Source organism: Moschus berezovskii, chromosome 11 (assembly GCF_049115385.1).
Source record: "Moschus berezovskii isolate FMDL1 chromosome 11, NW_MosBer_1.0, whole genome shotgun sequence".
Classification (NCBI taxonomy): Eukaryota; Metazoa; Chordata; class Mammalia; order Artiodactyla; family Moschidae; genus Moschus; species Moschus berezovskii.
Genome location: NC_142470.1, coordinates 45,835,165 through 45,854,190, shown reverse-complemented (window position 1 = coordinate 45,854,190; position 19,026 = coordinate 45,835,165). Strand labels below are relative to the sequence as shown.

The 19,026-nt window shown below is 37.2% G+C and overlaps 1 protein-coding gene across 12 annotated transcripts in view; it reads left to right on the top strand.

Annotated features, from left to right (window-relative positions):
- The window catches only part of EHBP1 (EH domain binding protein 1), a 385,114-nt gene that overhangs the window by 289,456 nt on the left and 76,632 nt on the right, over positions 1-19,026 (top strand). For all 12 annotated transcript variants that reach the window (XM_055400514.2, XM_055400518.2, XM_055400515.2 and 9 more), the window contains one exon: positions 5,186-5,329. In XM_055400514.2, the coding sequence (XP_055256489.1) occupies positions 5,186-5,329 (144 nt within the window). The remainder of the gene's footprint in view (positions 1-5,185; positions 5,330-19,026) is intronic.

Here is a 19,026-nt window from a genome sequence, read left to right as displayed (position 1 = left end):
CTAGAGTAATGGAAATAAAAACAAAAGTAAACAAATGGGACCTGACTAAACTTCAAAGCTTTTGCACAGCAAAGGAAACTATAAGCAAGGTGAAAAGACAGTCCTTAGAATGGGAGAAAATAATAGCAAATGAAACAACTGACAAAGGATTAATTTCCAAAATATATAAGCAGGTCACACAACTAAATACCAGGAAAACAACCCAATCAAAAAGGGGGAAAAAGACCTAAACAGATATTTCTCCAAAGAAGATATACAGATGGCTAACAAACACATGAAAAGATGCTCAACATCATTCATTATTAGAGAAATGCAAATCAACACCTCAATGAGATATCATCTCACACTGGTCAGAATGGCCATCAACAAAAAGTCTATAAACAATAAATGCTAGAGAGGGTGTGGAGAAAAGGGAACACTCTTGCACTGTTGGTGGGAATGTAAATTGATACAACCACTATGGAAGACAGTATGGAGATTCCTTAAAAAACTAGGAATAAAACCTCCATATGACCCAGCAATCCCACTCCTAGGCATATACCCTGAGGAAACCAGGGTTGAAAAAGACACATGTATCCGAGTGTTCATTGCAGCACTACTTACAATAGCTAGAACATGGAAGCAATCTAGATGCCCATCGATGGATGGATAAAGATGTTGTGGTACATATACACAATGAAATGTTGCTCAGCCATAAAAAGGAACACATTTGAGTCACTTCTGATGAGGTGGATGAACCTAGAACTTCTTATACAGAGTGAAGTGAGTCAGAAAGAGATAAATATCATATTCTAATGCACATGTATGGAATCTAGAAAAGTGGTTCTGAAGAATTTATTTACAGGGCAGCAGTGGAGAAACAGACATAGAGAATAGACTTAATGGACATGGGGAGAGGGGAGGAGAGGGTTAGATGTATGGAAAGAATAACATGGAAACTTACATTACCGTACGTAAAATAGATAGCCAACGGGAATTTGCTGTATGGCTCAGGAAACTCAAACAGGGGCTCTGTATCAACCTAGAGGGGTGGGATTGGAAGGGAGTTTCAAAAGGGAGGGGATATATGTATACCTATGGCTGATTCATGTTGAGTATGACCAAAAGCAAAGAAATTCTGTAAATCAATTATCTTTCAATAAAAAAAAAAAAATTAAAAAAATGTGATAGCTTTGCATTTTCTATAAACATTTCATTGTTAAGAATTTAAAGAACTGCTGCATAACACTGTAAAGCAAGTATGCTCCAGTTAAAAAAATAAATAGAAAAAGAAAACAAAACTGCTGCCATAGGTATTTAAAATTTATGAGTATCCTAATTTGGAAGACATCTTGTTATCAGTAATATACAAGTATAAAAATAAAACTGGGAACTTTAAAAACTGTCTTTTCCAGATTATACTGTGATTTGTTGTTCAGTTGCTAAGTCATGTCCTACTCTTTGTGACCCCATGGATTGCAGCATACCAGGCTCCACTGTCCTCCACAGTCTTCCGGAATTTGCTCAAATCCATGTCCATTGAATCAGTGATGCTATCTAACCATCTCATCCTCTGCTGGAGAAGGCAGTGGCAACCCACTCCAGTACTCTTGCCTGGAAAATCCCATGGACGGAGGAGGAGCCCGGTGGGCTGCAGTCCATGGGGTCGCAAAGAGTCGGACATGACTGAGCGACTTCATTTTCACTTTTTCACTTTCATGCATTGGAGAAGGAAATGGCAACCCACTCCAGTGTTCTTGTCTGGAGAATCCCAGGGATGGCGGAGCCTGGTGGGCTGCCGTCTGTGGGGTCGGACACGACTGAAGCGATTTAGCAGCAACAACAGCATCCTCTGCCACCCCCTTCACCTTTTGCTTTCAGTCTTTCCCAGCATTAGGGTCTTCTCCAGTGAGTCAGCTTTTCATATCAGGTGGCCAAAGTTTTGGAGCTTCAGCTTTATCAACTATTCTTCCAAAGAATATTTAGGGTTCATTTCCTTTAGGATTGACTGGTTTGATCTCCTTGCAGTCCACGGGATTCTCAAAGAGTCTTTTCTAGCACCAGAATTCAAAAGCATCAATTCTTCAGCACTCAGCCTTCTTTATGGTCCAACTCTCATTTCCATACATGGCTACTTGAAAAACCATAGCTTTGACTATATGGACTTTTGTCAGCACAGTGATGTCTCTGCTTTTTAATATGCTATCTAGGTTGGTCATAACATTCCTTCCAAGGAGCAAATGTCTTTTAATTTCATGACTGCAGTCACCATCTGCAGTGATTTTGGAGCCCAAGAAAATAAAATCTGTCACTGCTTCCACCTTTTCCCCTTTTATATGCCATGATGTGATGGGAGCGAATGTCATGATCTTAGTTTTTTGAATGTTGAGTTTTAAGCCAGCTTTTTCACTATTCTCTTTCACCCTCATCAAGAGACTCTTCAGTTCCTCTTCACTTTCTACCGTTAGAGTGGTATCATCTGCATATCTATGCTTTGCTATTTCTCCCAGCAATCTTGATTCTAGCCTATGATTAATCCAGCTCAGCATTTCACACGATGTACTCTGCATAGAAGTTAAATAAGTAGGGTGGCAATATACAGACTTGTCATAATTCTTTCCCAACTTGAAATCAGTTTTTGCATATCCAGTTCTAGCTGTTGCTTCTTGACCCGCATACAGATTTCTCAGGAAACAGATAAGGTGGTCTGGTACTCCCATCTCTTAAGAATTTTCCACAGTTTGTTGTGATCCACACAGTCAAAGGCTTTAGCATAGTCAGTGAAGCAGAATTAGATGTGTTTTTTGGAACTCCCTTGCTTTCTTCATGATCCAACAATGGTTAGCAGTTTTATCTCAGGTTCATCTGCCTCTCTGAAAACCAGTACCTCTGGAAGTTCTCCTTTCACGTACTGCTGAAGCCTATCAAGGATTTTGACTATAACCTTGCTGGCATGTGAAATGAGTGCTATTGTACAGTAATTTGAATGTTCTTTGTCATTGCCTTTCTTTGGGATTAGAATGAAAACTGACCTTTTCTAGTTCTGTGGCCATTGCTAAGTTTTCCAAATTTGCCGGCCTATTGACTGCATCACTTCCACAACATCCTCTTTTAGGATTTGAAATAACTCAACTAGAATTCTGTCACCTCTACTAGCTTTGTTCATAGGAATGCTTCCTAAGGCCCACTTGACTTCACACTCCAGGATGTTCAACTCTAGGAGAGTGACCACACCATTGTGGTTATCCAGGTCACTAAGACCTTTTTTGCATAGTTCTTATGTGTATTCCTGCCCCTTCTTCTTAATCTTTTCTGTTTCTGTTAGATCTTTACCATTTCTGTCCTTTACCATGCCCATCCTTGCATAAAATGTTCCCTTGGTATTTCTGGTTTCTTGAGGAGATCGCTAGTCTTTCACATTCTGTTGTTTTCCTCCACTTCTTTGCGTTGTTCATTGAAGAATGCCTTCTTATCTCTCCTTACTGTTCTCTGGAATGCTGCCTTTAGATGGGTATATCTTTCCCTTTCTCCCTTGCCTTTCACTTCACTTATTTCCTAGCTATTTTTAAAGCCTCCCCAGACAACCACTTTGCCTTCATGCATTTCTTTTTTAGGGGGAATGGTTGTGGTCACTGCCTCCTGTGTAGTGTTATGAACCTCCATCCATAGTTCTTCAGGCACCTTTATCTACCAAATCTAATCCCTTGAATCTATTCGTCACTTCCACTGGATAATCATGAGATTTGATTTAGGTCATACCTGAATGGCCTAGTTATTTTCCCTACTTTCTTCCATTGAAGCCTGAATTTTGCAATAAGGAGCTCACAATCTGAGCCACAGTCAGCTCCAGGTCTTGTTTTTACTGACTGTGTAGAGCTTCTCCATCTTCAGCTGCAAAGAATATGACCAGTCTGAGTTCATCGTTGACCCTCTGGTGATGTCCATGTGTGGAGTCGTCTCTTGGGTTGTTGGAAAATGATGTTTGCTATGACCATTATGTTCTCTTGACAAAATTCTGTTAGCCTTTTTCTTGCTTCATTTTCTACTCCAAGGCCAAACTTGCCTGTTATTCCAGATGTCTCCTGATTTCCTACTTTTGCATTCCAATCTCTTATGATGAAAAGGACCTCTTTTTCTGTGTGTTAGTTCTAGAAGGTCTTATAGGTCTGCATAGAACTATTCAACTTCAGTTTCTGAGGCATCAGTAGTTGGGCATAGACTTGGATTACTTTGATGTTGAATGATTTGCCTTGGAAATGAACCAAGATTATTCTCTCATTTTGAGGTTGCAACCAAATCCTTCATTTCAGACTCTTTTGTTGACTGTGAGGCCTATCCCACTTTTTCTAAAGTGTTCTTGCCCACAGTAGTAAATATAATGGTCATCTGAATTTAATTTTTCCATTCCCATCCATTTTTTTCACTGATTCTTAAGATGTCCATGTTCACTCTTGCCAACTCTTGTTTGGCCATCTCCTGTTGACCATGTCCCATTCCAATTTACCTTGATTCATGGACCTACCATTCCAGATTCTACTGTAGTAGTATTCTTTACAGCATCATACTTTCACCACCAAACACATCCACAGCTGAGCGTTTTTCCCTCTTTGCCCCAGCTGCTTCATTCTTCCTGGAGCTATTAGTAATTTCCCTCTGCTTTTATTATATTGGACACCTTCCCACCTGGGGGCTCATCTTCCAGCATCATATCTTTTTGCCTTTTCATACTGTCCATGGGGTTCTTCAGGCAAGAATACTGGAATGAGTTGCAATTTCCCTCTCCATTGGATCACGTTTTGTCAGAACTCTTCACTATGACCCATTCATCTTGGGTAGTCCTGCATGGCATGGCTCATAGCTTCACTGAGTTAGGCAAGACCCTTCGCCACAAACAGACTGTGATCCATGAAAGGCATACTGTGATTAACAATGCATATAATATGTGTATGGACCTTATACCTTGTGAGACTATGTCCTAATAAAAGTGTAATTTTAATTAACCCAATTTTAGCCAGTGAAGATACAGTTTCTAATCAGCATTAGTATTTTCTACAGGTAATCTCACAAAACTATTGATACAATCTTATTCCTGACCTGTATTATTTTGATGGATTGTATAACCATTGATTAGTTTACAAAAGTGGGTTAAATGGGTTTGAGGGGGTTTGTTTGTTTTGGCTTCTAATTCTGTATCTTTGTTTTTAAGCATCGAATGTTATCCAGGCAAGAAGAACTCAAAGAAAGAGCAAGAGTTCTGCTTGAGCAAGCAAGAAGAGATGCAGCTTTAAAGGCAGGGAATAAGCAGCATACCAACGCAGCCACACCACTCTGCAACAGGCAGCTAAGTGATGTGAGGAACATTGGTTAAAAATAATACATTGTTCATTGTAATCATGGGGGTATAGATAAGAGTAACTTATTTATATTTCTAATAAATTCTTTTTCCACAGACTATGTATACTATGGGTACTTGTTACTTTTATTGAACTTATAAATTCATACTTGCAGGAGCAGTTTGTAATTATTCCTGCACAGCAGTATTAGCTATGAGAAAAAGATCCTGGATTATAATTTCCACATATATATGAATAATCTGTTTTATGTTAATTTAATTTTATAATTTAGGTGTACTTTGTTCTAAGATGGTGTTTTGTCCATGGAAGTTAATTTTGTTGAAAATTAATTAGAGTATAATAATGATGCCTACCATGTACTGAAATACTTGGCATATATTCCAGGCACTAGAATGGATGTTTTACATAATTTCTATTTTGCTTAACCTCTTAAGTAGATATTCAAACTCCTTTTAGGTAAGAAAACTGAGGCTGATAGGTAAGATAATTTGCGTAAGGTTGTAGTCAGTGTATGATGAATTCATGATTTGATCCTGAGACTTAATCAGACTCCAGAGTCAATCCTCTCTCCTATCATAGACTACCATCCCTGTGTTAAGCCATATTTTTATACATATTTTTATGTAGTGCCTCATAGATAATAATGAATATATAGCAATAAAAGCCTTAGATTTAGGGAGACATGAACCTCTTCATGAATCTGAAAATTATGATAACCCTGCCCTACACCCAATTTTACATATACATAAAACTACATTTTCCTTTTTTTTTTTTAATTAAGATTTTTTATAGAGCAGTTTTAATTTCACAGCAGAATTGAGGGGAAGGTATAGAGTTTTTCCCTATACCCTCTGTACCCATACATGAGTAACCATCCTTCTTAATAACACTCCCTGCCAGGGTGGTATATTTGTTAAAACTGATAAATCTACATTGACACATCATTATTACCCAAAGTCTGTAGCTTACATTAGGTTCACTCTTACTGTTATACAGTCTATGAGTTTAGACAAATGCATAGTAACATCTATCCATCTTTATAATATCATAGAGAATTTTTACTTCCCTAGGAATCCCTTGCATTTCACCTATTCATCTCTCTCCCCATCCTCAACCTCTGGGAACCTGGTAATTTTATTGTCTTCATAATTTTGCCTTTTACAGAATGTTGGTAGTTGGAACCATAGTATATTACCTTTTCTGATATGGCTTCTTTTCACTTAGTAATATGCATTTAAGGTTCCTCCATGTGTTTTCATGGTTTGATAACTCATTTCTTTTTAATGCTGAATACTATTCCACTGTCTGGATGTACCACAGTTTATTTTTCCATTCACTTACTGCTAGGCATCTTGGTCGTAATCAGGAATAAAGCTCCTTTCAGTTCAGTTCAGTTCAGTCGCTCAGTCGTGTCCGACTCTTTGTGACCCCATGAATCACAGCATGCCAGGCCTCCCTGTCCATCACCAACTCCTGGAGTTCACTCATACTCATGTCCATCAAGTCGGTGATGCCATCCATCCATCTCAAATCATCTACCAAGCAGGTTTTTATATGACCTCAAGTTCTCAACTCCTTTGGGTACATTTCAAGGAGCACATTTGCTGGATCTTATGGCAAGAGTGTGTTTACTTTTATAGTAACAAAGACAAAAAGCAAAAAGACACCAAATTGTCTTCCAAAGTAGCTATACCATTTTTCTTTCCCACCAGCAATAAATGAGAATTCTTGTGTTTTACTTTGGGTACTGTCAGTGTTCCAGATTTTGGCCATTCTAATAGGTGTGTAGTGGTATCTCGTTGCTTTGATTTGCATTTTGCTGAGAATATATAATATGGAACACCATTTCATATGCTTATATGCCATCTGGAAATCTTTGGAGAGATGTCTGTTAAGGTCATTGATTCATTTTTTAGTCAAGTTATTTGTTTTCTTACTATTGAATTTCAACTGTTTCTTTTGGATAACAGTCTTTTATCAGATGTATCTTTGCAAATATTTCATCCATGCCTGTGGCTTGTCCTCTCATTCTTTCTACATTGTCTTTCACAGAGTAGAAATTATAAATTTTAATGAAATCCAGTTTATCCATTATCTCTATCATGAATCACACCTTTGGTGTTATATCTAAAAAGGCATCACCATACTCAAGGTCATTTAGGTTTTATGTTATCTTCTGGGAGTTTTATAGAATTATGTTTTATATTTAGGTCTGTGATCCATTTTGAGTTAATTGTTGTGAAAGGCGTAAGGTCTGTGTCTAGATTTATTTTTTTGCATGTGTATATCCAGTTGATCTTAGCACCATTTGTTGAAAAGACAATTGTTGCTCCATTGTGTTGCTTTTCTTAACTCCTTTCAGATACCAGCTTAATAACCTCTGAGCTTGACCACCATTTTTCATACTTTTCTTCTTTTTTACTTTCTTTATTGTTCCTTTTTTTCTTTAAGTGAAGTATAGTTGATTTACAATATTAGCTTCATATATACAACATAGTAATTCAATATTTTATAAATTATGCTGCATTTAAAGTTATTGTGAAATACTGGCTATATTTCTATGCTGTACAATATACAGACGTTGAGTCTTTACACAGTGATGTGATATAAAATCAATATAATGGGCTACAGTTTTATTTTCAGTGAAAAAGAATAGAATATTTAAATGAAATGGGAAAATACCAAAATTTATCACACATCATCCTACTTTTGTGTGAGACTTATTTTACGTGGGTATGTATGCTTACTGGATCTTGGTACCAGTTATATTTTTAATTGTGGGTCATGATGAAAATGTTTGAGAAACACTAATTTAGATGGCCATTCTTTCTAAGGAAGAAATTTTGTAGCTTTTATACCAATTCTTTCAGTGCCTAACCATCTGTTATATCAATTTGTTGGTTCAGTAAGGTATTTATTGAGTTGGAACTGAGTGTAGCAGTAGAAAAGACTAAGCTTCAGGTCTTCCCTGGTAGTCCCGTGGTTAAGACTCCACTGCAGGAGTTGCAAGTTCAGTCCCTGGTCAGGGAAATTAAGACCCTACATGCCACAAGGTGTGGCCAAAAGACAAAGATTCTTCCCTCATGGAATTTGCATTTTGGTGAGAAGAGACAGAGAATGATGAATAAATAAGTTAACTACAGAGTGTGAAGATGACTGATTTAGTAGACGTATTAGAGGATAATTTGAGTAGGTAGGAGTGACTTAAAGAGGGGACATTTAAAGTAAGACTTGATGGGTGAGAAGGATCCATTTAAGTGAAGAGCCAGAGAAAGAATATTCTCTTCAAAAAGAAAGTTATTTTGTTGTTATTATATCTGTGATAAACTTTGTTTCATAGTTGTTTCAGGTTCTAAAAATTATGGAAAATTTATAGCTGTATATTTTGAAGTATGGTGATTTTAAATTTAGAATACTTGAGATTTAAATGATCTGTTTGCCAAGTAGATTTTAAAAAGCTATTATTTTACCTATGTATAAATTTTACATATATTAGTAATTGTCATCTGATGTTTACTGAGCACTTACTGTGTGTCAAGCAGGATTCAAAGTGCTTTCGCATGGATTTTCTCATATAATCTCCACAACAATTATATGTGTTAAATATAATCTCTTTTTGATAGTTGAGAAAACTGACGCACAAACAAATTCAGTTGCCCATGGTTACACAGCTAATAAGTGACAGAGCCAAGAATGGAACCTAGACAGTTTGACTTTAGAGATTATGTTTTTAAAGCATTATGTTTTATTTCTTTCTTCTTTATTTTCTGAAATCCTTGTGAAGCAGGAATAGATATTATTGTTGTATCCACTGTAGAGAAAAATGAGTTAGGAAAGGGGGTTTAAAATTACCTAGGGTTGCAAACAGTAGCAAACTAGGCTTAAAATTTGAGTATCCTGACTTTTAAAGCTGTTTAGTCTTTCATTCAGTTTATTCATTTATTACTTTAAACTTTCAACAAATATTATTTTATTGTTCATCTCTTCTTTTTAAGGCACCAGTAATTTTGCTTACACTTAAAATATCCCAAGTTGAACAAACTTTTAGCTAAATTATGTTAGTATGAATTCAACATCAGAATTTAATTACTGAAATATTGCTTATTCTATATCTGTGATATCTTAGTCTACCTGTAAAATCTGTAACTTGGATTTTTTTTTAAATCTTATTTACATATTTATTTATTTATTTATTTTTGACTGTGTTGGGTCTTCCTTGCTGTGTGGGTTTTTCTTTAGCTGCGGGCGAAGGGGGCTATTCTTCATTGCAGTGAATGGGCTTCTAATTGGGGTGGCTTCTTTTATTGTGGAGCACCGGCTAGGGTGAGAGGTCTTCAGTAGTTGCAGTTCCTAGACTCTAGAGCACAGGCTGTAAGCCTGTGAGTTGTGGCTCACCAGCTTAGTGGTTCCATGGCATGCGGGATATTCCCAGATCAGTTATCGAACCTCTGTCTCCTTCATTGGCAAGCAGATTCTTTACCACTGAGCCACCAGTGATGCCCTGTAACTTCGATTTTAAGAAACATGTTGGTAGTGATGTCTCATCAAGTCAAGTAGCATATAACTTGCCACACCCTTCTGAAAAGCACACTGACTTCTTTAAGAAATGCTTGTTCTGTTTTACTCAGTAATCCCACTAATAGAGATTAATACGCGAGTTTTCATCACATGTTATTTATAATAGTGAAAGTTATAAAATGACAATCACTCAAAATGGAAGAATGATCAAATAAATTACAACAAATACATATACTGTATATGTATGTAGCCATCGAAAATTATTTAATAATGTTCTGAAAGAATATTGAAAGGACATAGAACGATGTTCACAGTGTCATTTTGTACAAAGAAAGAAAGATCTAAAATAGCATATGGCATATAAAACCCATTTTGAAAGACTGTGTTTTTATCTATGCATTGAAAAGTTCAGGAAGGAAAGTGATCAAAATGTTAATAATATTTATCCCTAAGAGATAATATAACAAATGGCTTATAGAATTTTTCCCTTTATTCTTTCTGTTTTAAAAATGACATGTTTAGATAAATATTTTAAATTAGGGAATTTTGGGGTATCCAAAAAGGATATTTTTATTATATTGTTTTCTTAGCATATCCAAATGTACTTGACCATAAAGCTGTTTAAATTAGTGTTGTGTTTCAGTATCTCTCAGGAGTTTGTGGGGGTGGGTGTTTTAAGAAGAGAGATGTAGAAAGAACTGTTCACTTTTACAGTTGATGATATTTGTTTGTGCCTAAGTGTGAAGTAAATAGTGAAGTCAATACTATCAAGTCTGTTTATATTGAGAAGACATTTGGTCACTTTATTGCACTTTTTCCCACTTAACCAAAATTTTACCCTATTTTGCTTATTAAACTGTGTTTCAAACAGTCCCAATAATACTTTCCCTCCCCTTCCTCTTTCAGGTTATGTTTTGCTGCATTATAAAACATTGAAAACCTTATTGGCATAAAAATAACCATTTTATTATACTCACAGACTCTGTAAGTTAGGCATTAGGATGGGACACGGAGGGAGTGGTTTATTTCTATTGCACGATTTCAGGAGCTGGTTTTCAGCCAGAACCGGTACTTGGCCTCTCCACATGGTCTCTATACTTGGGCTCTTTTGGGCTTTCTCACAGCATGGTAGTCGAGTCTAACAGCAGAGAATACGTGGACTCTCTTATGCCTGCTTATGAAAGTGAAAGTGGGAATAGCAGAGATAGGTGGACTCTCTTATGCCTGCTTATGAAAGTTGAAAGTGAAAGTGTTCAGCCATGTCTGACTCTTTGTGACCCCATGGACTGTAGCCTGCCAGGCTCCTGTGTCCATGGAATTTTCTAAGCAAGAGTATTGGAATGGATAGCCATTTCCTTCTCATGTTCTAAGGGCTTCCCTGGTGGCTCAGACAGTAAAGTGTCTGCCTGCAATGCCGGAGACCCAGCTTCAATCCCTGAGTTGGGAAGATCCTCTGGAGAAGGAAATGGCAGCCCACTCCAGTACTGGAAAATTCCATGGAAAATTCCATTTCAGTCATGGAAAATTCCATGGACGGAGGAGCCTGGTAGGCTACAGTCCAAGGGGCCGCAAAGAGTCGGACATGACTGAGCGACTTCACTTTCTTTTCACTTTCTCATGTTCTAGCTTTAAAAGTCCCTTTATTGCAGCCAGGAAATTAAAAGACGCATACTCCTTGGAAGGAAAGTTATGACCAACCTAGATAGCGTATTAAAAATTAGAGACATTACTTTGCCAACCAAGGTCCATCTAGTCAAGGCTATGGTTTTTCCCGTGGTCATGTGTGGATGTGAGAGTTGGACTGTGAAGAAAGCTGATCGCCGAAGAATTGATGCTTTTGAACTGTGGTGCTGGAGAAGACTCTTGAGAGTCCCTTGGACTGCAAGGAGATCCAACCAGTCCATTCTAAAGGAGATCAATCCTGGGTGTTCATTGGAAGGACTGATGCTAAAGCTGAAACTGCAATACTTTGGCCACCTCATGCAACGAGTAGACTCACTGGAAAAGACTCTGATGCTGAGTGGGATTGGGGGTGGGAGGAGACGGCGATGACAGAGAATGAGATGGCTGGATGGCATCACCAGCTCGATGGACATGAGTTTGAGTGAACTCCGGGAGTTGGTGATGGACACGGAGGCCTGGCGTGCTGTGATTCATGGGGTCGCAAAGAGTCGGAAACGACTGAGCGACTGAACTGAACTGAACTTGCCATACTGTTAGCCTGAGGATATACAAAGCCACACCCAGGTTTAAGTAGCAGAGAGACAGACCTCACCGCTCAATGGGAGGACTGTCAGAGTCACCATTGTAAGATGAGCATGCGGCATGGGAAATATTGTTGTAGCCTCTTCTCAGTTATAGTTTAAGCTTACTTTATTTTTAAAAAAAAATACTATTCTTTTTTTGAAGGTTTTTTTTTTTTTTTGTATGTGTGTGTATCAGTTCAGTTCAGTTGCTTAGTCATGTCCGACTCTTGGCGACCCCATGAATTACAGCATGCCAGGCCTCCCTGTCCATCACCAACTCCCGAGTTCACTCAAACTCATGTCCATCGAGCTGGTGATGCCATCCAGCCATCTCATTCTCTGTCATCGCCGTCTCCTCCCACCCCCAATCCCTCCCAGCATCAGAGTCTTTTCCAGTGAGTCAACTCGTTGCATGAGGTGGCCAAAGTATTGGAGTTTCAGTTTTAGCATCAGTCCTTCCAATGAACCCCCAGGATTGATCTTCTCTAGAATGGACTGGTTGGATCTCCTTGCAGTCCAAGGGACTCTCAAGAGTCTTCTCCAGCACCACAGTTCAAAAGCATCAATTCTTTGGTGATCAGCTTTCTTCACAGTCCAACTCTCACATCCATACATGACCACGGGAAAAACCATAGCCTTGACTAGATGGAACTTGGTTGGCAAAGTAATGTCTCTAATTTTTAATACGCTATCTAGGTTGGTCATAACTTTCCTTCCAAGGAGTAAGCGTCTTTTAATTTCATGGCTGCAATCAGCATCTGCAGTGATTTTGGAGCCCAAAAAAATAAAGTCTGACACTGTTTACACTGTTTCCCCATCTATTTCCCATGAAGTGATGGGACCAGATGCCATGATCTTTGTTTTCTGAATGTTGAGCTTCAAGCCAACCTTTTCACTCTCCTCTTTCACTTTCATCAAGAGGCTTTTGAGTTCCTCTTCACTTTCTGCCATAAGGGTGGTGTCATCTGCATATCTGAGGTTATTGATATTTCTCCTGGCAATCTTGATTCCAGCTTGTGCTTCTTCCAGCCCAGCGTTCCTCATGATGTACTCTGTGTAGAATTTAAATAAGCAGGGTGACAATATACAGCCTTGACGGACTCCTTTTCCTATTTGGAACCAGTCTGTTGTTCCATGTCCAGTTCTAACTGTTGCTTCCTGACCTGCCTACAGGTTTCTCAAGAGGCAGGTCAGGTGATCTGGTATTCTCATCTCTTTCAGAATATTCCACAGTTTATTGTGATCCACACAGTCAAAGGCTTTGGCATAGTCAATGAAGCAGAAATATATGTTTTTCTGGAACTCTCTTGCTTTCTCTTGCTTTTCTCTTGTGTGTGTGTAGACCATGTAAAAAGCCTTTATTGAATTTGTTACAATATTGCTTCTGTTTTATATTTCGATTTTTTTGACTGTGAGGCATTTGGGATCTTAATTCCCTGACCAGGGATCAAACTCGCACCCCCTGCTTTGGAAGGTGAAGTCTTAACCACCGAACTGTCAGGGAAGCCCTTAAGCTCACTTTTAAAACTTTCTTGCATGTTCTACTATTGCTTGTTTTTCAAATAAGTCAAGTCCTATATTGATGTATTTTGAAGAACATCAGTTCCATGAACTCAATAGTACATCCTAGAACTATTGCTCTAGTTTTGACATTTGTTACTCTATGGGCCTTATAGCAAATATTGAAATTATTTAAAATGTAAAATATCAAGTCCAATTTTACAAAAGAAATTAGACCTTGCCATTGCTTTTCAGATTTTCAATTTAGTATACAACTTGATAATCTCTTTTCCAGTGACATGATAGTTTTCTTAATTTGATCATTTTGTTTAACATTTCTGGTAGCTCTTATACATATCGATTGAAATTATTTGCAGTGCTGTCCGTATTTTGGAAAACTAGTATGGCCAACTTGGCTGACAAAATTAAAAGGGAAAATACCAAATTTCGTCTCTGGATTAACTGAGTATGAGTTAAGTGATACTAAAAGTAGACATTACTTAATCTTTCTAAATCTGTTTTTCCATTTGTGATATGGAGGCAAGTTTGGTTTTTTTTTTTCCCCCTCCTGTGTGACATTCAAATTAGTTGGTATCCATGGTGAAGTAGGTAAGGGAACCATGACTAATGCCATCCCTACTTTAGTGTCAGCATCCTTTTCAATCTGAAGAGATCAAAAGACTTCTGGTAAATAAAAAGCAGGTCTAACTAAAAATAGAAAAATCTGGCATCTAATTTAGTGAACTGATTGCTACTATTTTCACTTCCTTATGCTCTTTAATTTGTGCCTTAATTTACCATGCTCTTATTTTTAAATTCATTATAAACTATCTTGCCCTTTATAATGTATACTTAGGTACTAAGAGTCTAGATGCTGGTATGGAGATATATATATATTGATACCTACAGGTACCCACTGCTTTTTGTGTTCTTAGTTTAACTGAGAGTTCCTGGGAATTAAAAAGAAAAAAGTTAGTAGTACCCTGGAGTGACCCCAAGTCTTAGAGACACTAACCTTAAATCTTCAAGAGTTGTGTGAAAAAGTTACTTACTCTTAAGAGACTGCAGATTTTAAGACTTCTTCAGCAATTTATTTTATCCTTCTAAACTTTGTTTCTATACAACTAACCTAGGATCTACTGGTGAATACCAGGAAGAATGAGTAGAGCCATTTTAATAATTGATGTTAGAGTACCTAAATAGAAGCATAATTGTATGGGGCAAGGTCCATGTACTCAGTACAACTTATCCCTTTTAGAGATATCTAGTTTGAATCTAGTTCTGGACTGAGAGAATTTACAGAGGATTCAGAGAAGTGTTAAAGGATTGAAAGCAAAGATATACTTTTAAGGAAAGACAGGCTTACGAAACGTAAAGAACTGGAAAGTAGTTTAAGTACTAATTTGAGTATATGAAGGCTCAGATTCTTTCTGGTAACTCCTACCTATCCAAGAGTAATAATCTTCCAGACTATTCAACATGGCCTCATATAAAGTTCCTGCAAATCCTATCCCCTCCCTTCCTAGCCTCATTTCTCACCTCTCTCCCATTTTTCACTCTACAGTCTAGCTCTGCTAAGTTGCTTAGACAGAATGTGGCATCATGCTCTTTCATTCCTGTATCAAGCATTTGCTGTTCTTGAAATGCCTTTCTTCCCTTGTTAAGAAAATCACTTCTGTGAGTACCTCTGTCAAAGGTTCCTAGCAGCAAAGAAATTCTTCTTCCTGTATCTTTTTCTATTGTATTCTACATATCACTACTGCCACATTTATCCCATGTTATTATCTAATTATATCTTTCTTCCCCTCAACTGTGAGTTATTTAAAGTATGAGAACTGTGTATTCCCAGCACCAAATATTAAGTCAGTGTTTGTTTGTTGAAAAATGAAGGGAGGGAATAGTGACAGTCTATCATATCTTTTGAGTGTCAACTAATAAAAACATGAGCTTAAATATGAAAAATTGGGGTTGCCGTAAGGAGTTTCTTGGTAAACGGGAAAAGATCGACTCTCTGAAGGTCTTTAGAGCAGAACTGATAATCATTGGTCAGAGAAAGTTAAAAGGTTCTCTCTCAAATTGATTACAGATATGACATTTGCCCAGAGAAGGCAATGGCAACCCACTCCAGTACTGTTGCCTGGAAAATCCCATGGACGGAGGAGCCTGGTAGGCTGCAGTCCATGGGGTCACTAGAATCGGACACGACTGAGCAACTTCACTTTTATTTTTCACTTTCATACATTGGAGAAGGAAATGGCAACCCACTCCAGTGTTCTTGCCTGGAGAATCCCAGGGATGGGGGAGCCTGGTGGGCTGCCATCTATGGGTTCGAACAGAGTCGGACATGACTGAAGCGACAGCAGCAGCAGCATGACATTTGCCACTGCGAGACTCAGAGTTCCCTATATTATTCATTTCTTCCTATTCTTGAATCCTACATTATGATACCTTCCTTTCTTGTTAGGGTATGGACACACCAAAGTCTGACACTACCTGCTCTTCCCATATTCTGGGACCTCTCAGTAGAGATTGGGCTTCCCTTGTGGCTCATCTCATAAAGAATCTGCCTTCAGTGCGGAAGACCTGGGTTCCATCCCTGGGTTGGCAAGGTTCCCTGGAGAAGGAAAAGGGTACCCACTCCAGTATTCTGGCCTGGAGAATTCCATGGACTGTATAGTCCATGGGGTTGCAAAGACTTGGACATGACTGAGCGGCTTTCACTTCACTTCACTCAGTAGAGGTTAGCTCCCACCTCTGCCTTGAATCACATCACTGTAACCAAACATTCCTTCATACAAATTAGTAGCTTTAGATTGGCAGGCTAGGAAATAGCTTCTAAGACACTGAGGATAACTCTTGGTAATATTAACACATGGATCCTCATGTACAAACTCTACTTTGGGAAATATTTGAGCTATAATTTCTCTTCAAAGGGAACTCACAAATGTAGATACTATAAACCTTATAATTTTTCTTAATTTTTGTCAAGACTACCATTGCATGTTTTAACGAGAACGTGCTACAAGTACATAATGCATTTAAGTCTTTTTAGGGAAAGTAGTAGTTTACATTAGTCATTTGTAGCTCTGTGTTTTAAACATTTGTTTAACCTGTTTCAGTTGTTTCCTGAAATCGTTTTTCTGTAGGAGACAGATTTTATTGCTCTGAGTTCTGTGATTTATATTTCTTTGCTTTCTATTTCTTTTGTCCTATGAAGATTTTTGTATGTTACATTTTACTAATATAAATTTCAGGTGTGATATTTGTTTTGTACATTATTTTCCACATATACTTAAAATAATTTTTTTCAAAGTTTAACTCAGGGTTTTGACAGGTGCAATAGTCTAGCCGTTATATAGCCAAAAGAGCTTCCTTGATTATATATTTAAACTCTGAGAAAAACATGATAGCTTTTTTTCAGGAAAATATTTCCTTTTTTATTATTTTTCTCTATTACTCAGTTCTCCCAAACACTTTTTTCTCAAGAAATGCATAAATAGAATTTAAGAAGCTAATCTATTTCAAAATAATCTTTTGCTTATTACTTTACATTAGAATATAGTTGCTTAAAAAATGTTTTATAAATCCACCATGACATTTAGTTATACTCATGTAATTATATTTTAGCTGAAAGAGATGTTTGCATTTGATGTACTAAAGTTTAGGATCAGTACACTCTAAGGAATGACAATCCTGCTACCCACACTCCTTGGAAGTGTTATTAGGATATGAAGCACTGTGAACCTAACAGAAAAAGGCTGCTGTATAGGTTTAATTATACCTTTAAGTTTTAAGAGAGAATAAAATCTATTTTATAAATAGAAAGTCTAAAAGGAGAATTGGGAATGATTCTTCAAATAGTCTAATCACTTAACAGTGAATTTGTAAATATGTTCATTTTTCAAATTATGTGACGTAAGAATGTGGTTTGCAGATAGTTAGGCACTTGGAATACTTTTTAAAAGAAAGATCAGCAGGAAATCACAATATTATTATAAACCATACTTAAAGTTTTTTCCCTAATATTTAATATGCAAGCATAGTAAGTAACCCATTAAAATAGTCATAGAAGCCCATCTTCACTTCAGTGCAGTTCAGTCGCTTAGTCGTGTCCGACTCTTTGCGACCCCATGAACTGCAGCACACCAGGCCTCCCTGTCCATCACCAACTACCGGAGTCCACCCAAACCTGTGTCCATTGAGTCGGTGATGCCATCCAACCATCTCATCCTCCATCGTCCCTTTCTCCTCCTGCTGTCAAGCTCATCTTCACTTAGCAGGATCAAACTGCAAGTTAGCAGCGAGTTCTGAAAAGTTTGTAATATCTGTCTTTAAAGGTTTGCAGGAATATTTTACTCTTTGAAAGAAAACTGTGTATATGAGAAAGGAATTTCAGTTTGGGCAGTCCTTAATTAACTATAAAGATCAGTAATCATAAAAAGATACAGAAACTTTTTTTGTTGTTTTTTTTTAACTAGTCCTTAATAGTGAATCCTAAGGGCTTATTTGGTAAGAACCAAAAGAATGCAAACTGCTCTTTAGTGAACTGAACCTTTAATAGGTATTTTGTTCATATGAAGGGTGGGACATCAACTTTATACTTTTGACGATAATTGGAAAATACTGACTTAAATGTGTGTAGTCTGCTGTGCTGATAATTATAGCAGATTTAGATAAGATCACTAGATCTTTTCCAGATAAAGAAACAGTTACTATCCAGCTGGTAAAAAACACTAAATATCATTTTGATAATCTCTGATAGAAACTTTCCTCATAGTTTTCATGTATATATGTGTCCCAAGTATGTCTCTTCATAAAAATATATATAAGTTAAGCTTATATGTTTAGGAGTATTGGTTGTGTTACATTTAAATGGCTAGCTTCTAGGAATCAAGCTTTAAACTTAAGGGCAAGCTAAAATTTTAATTTTCCCTAATTACACATATTATTCTATTATGAGGAAGAAGTAGGTAACTTTGCATTTATCATTTTAAAAGAACATCAGTTTTTATAAAAAGAAATCTAAAACCTTTAATAACGTAGAGAGTAAGAATTTGTCTTATTTACAGATTTTTATTCTCTGTATAAGCTGGAATGTCTACACCCAGGGCACAAAGATGAAAATTTATTTCTTATTTCTTACTGTAATACAGTTGACAGAAGATTAATGTACATAATCTCTTTTAGGCCACTAAGGCACTTAAAATATATACCTGATCTTTTTTTTATAGTTACATTTTATAGGAGAATGCCGATGTTCTTCTGTATTCAGCATAAATGCCTCTATACAGGGCAGTGGTTTTGATTCATTATGATTTAAATAATAGTTTATTATGTCTAAATTTAAGTTGAAGTCTGCTATCCTGACAAAGGCTACTAGACTTCTTAGAAAACATACTGTTACCTTGCTCTCATATCTTCAAAGTCAC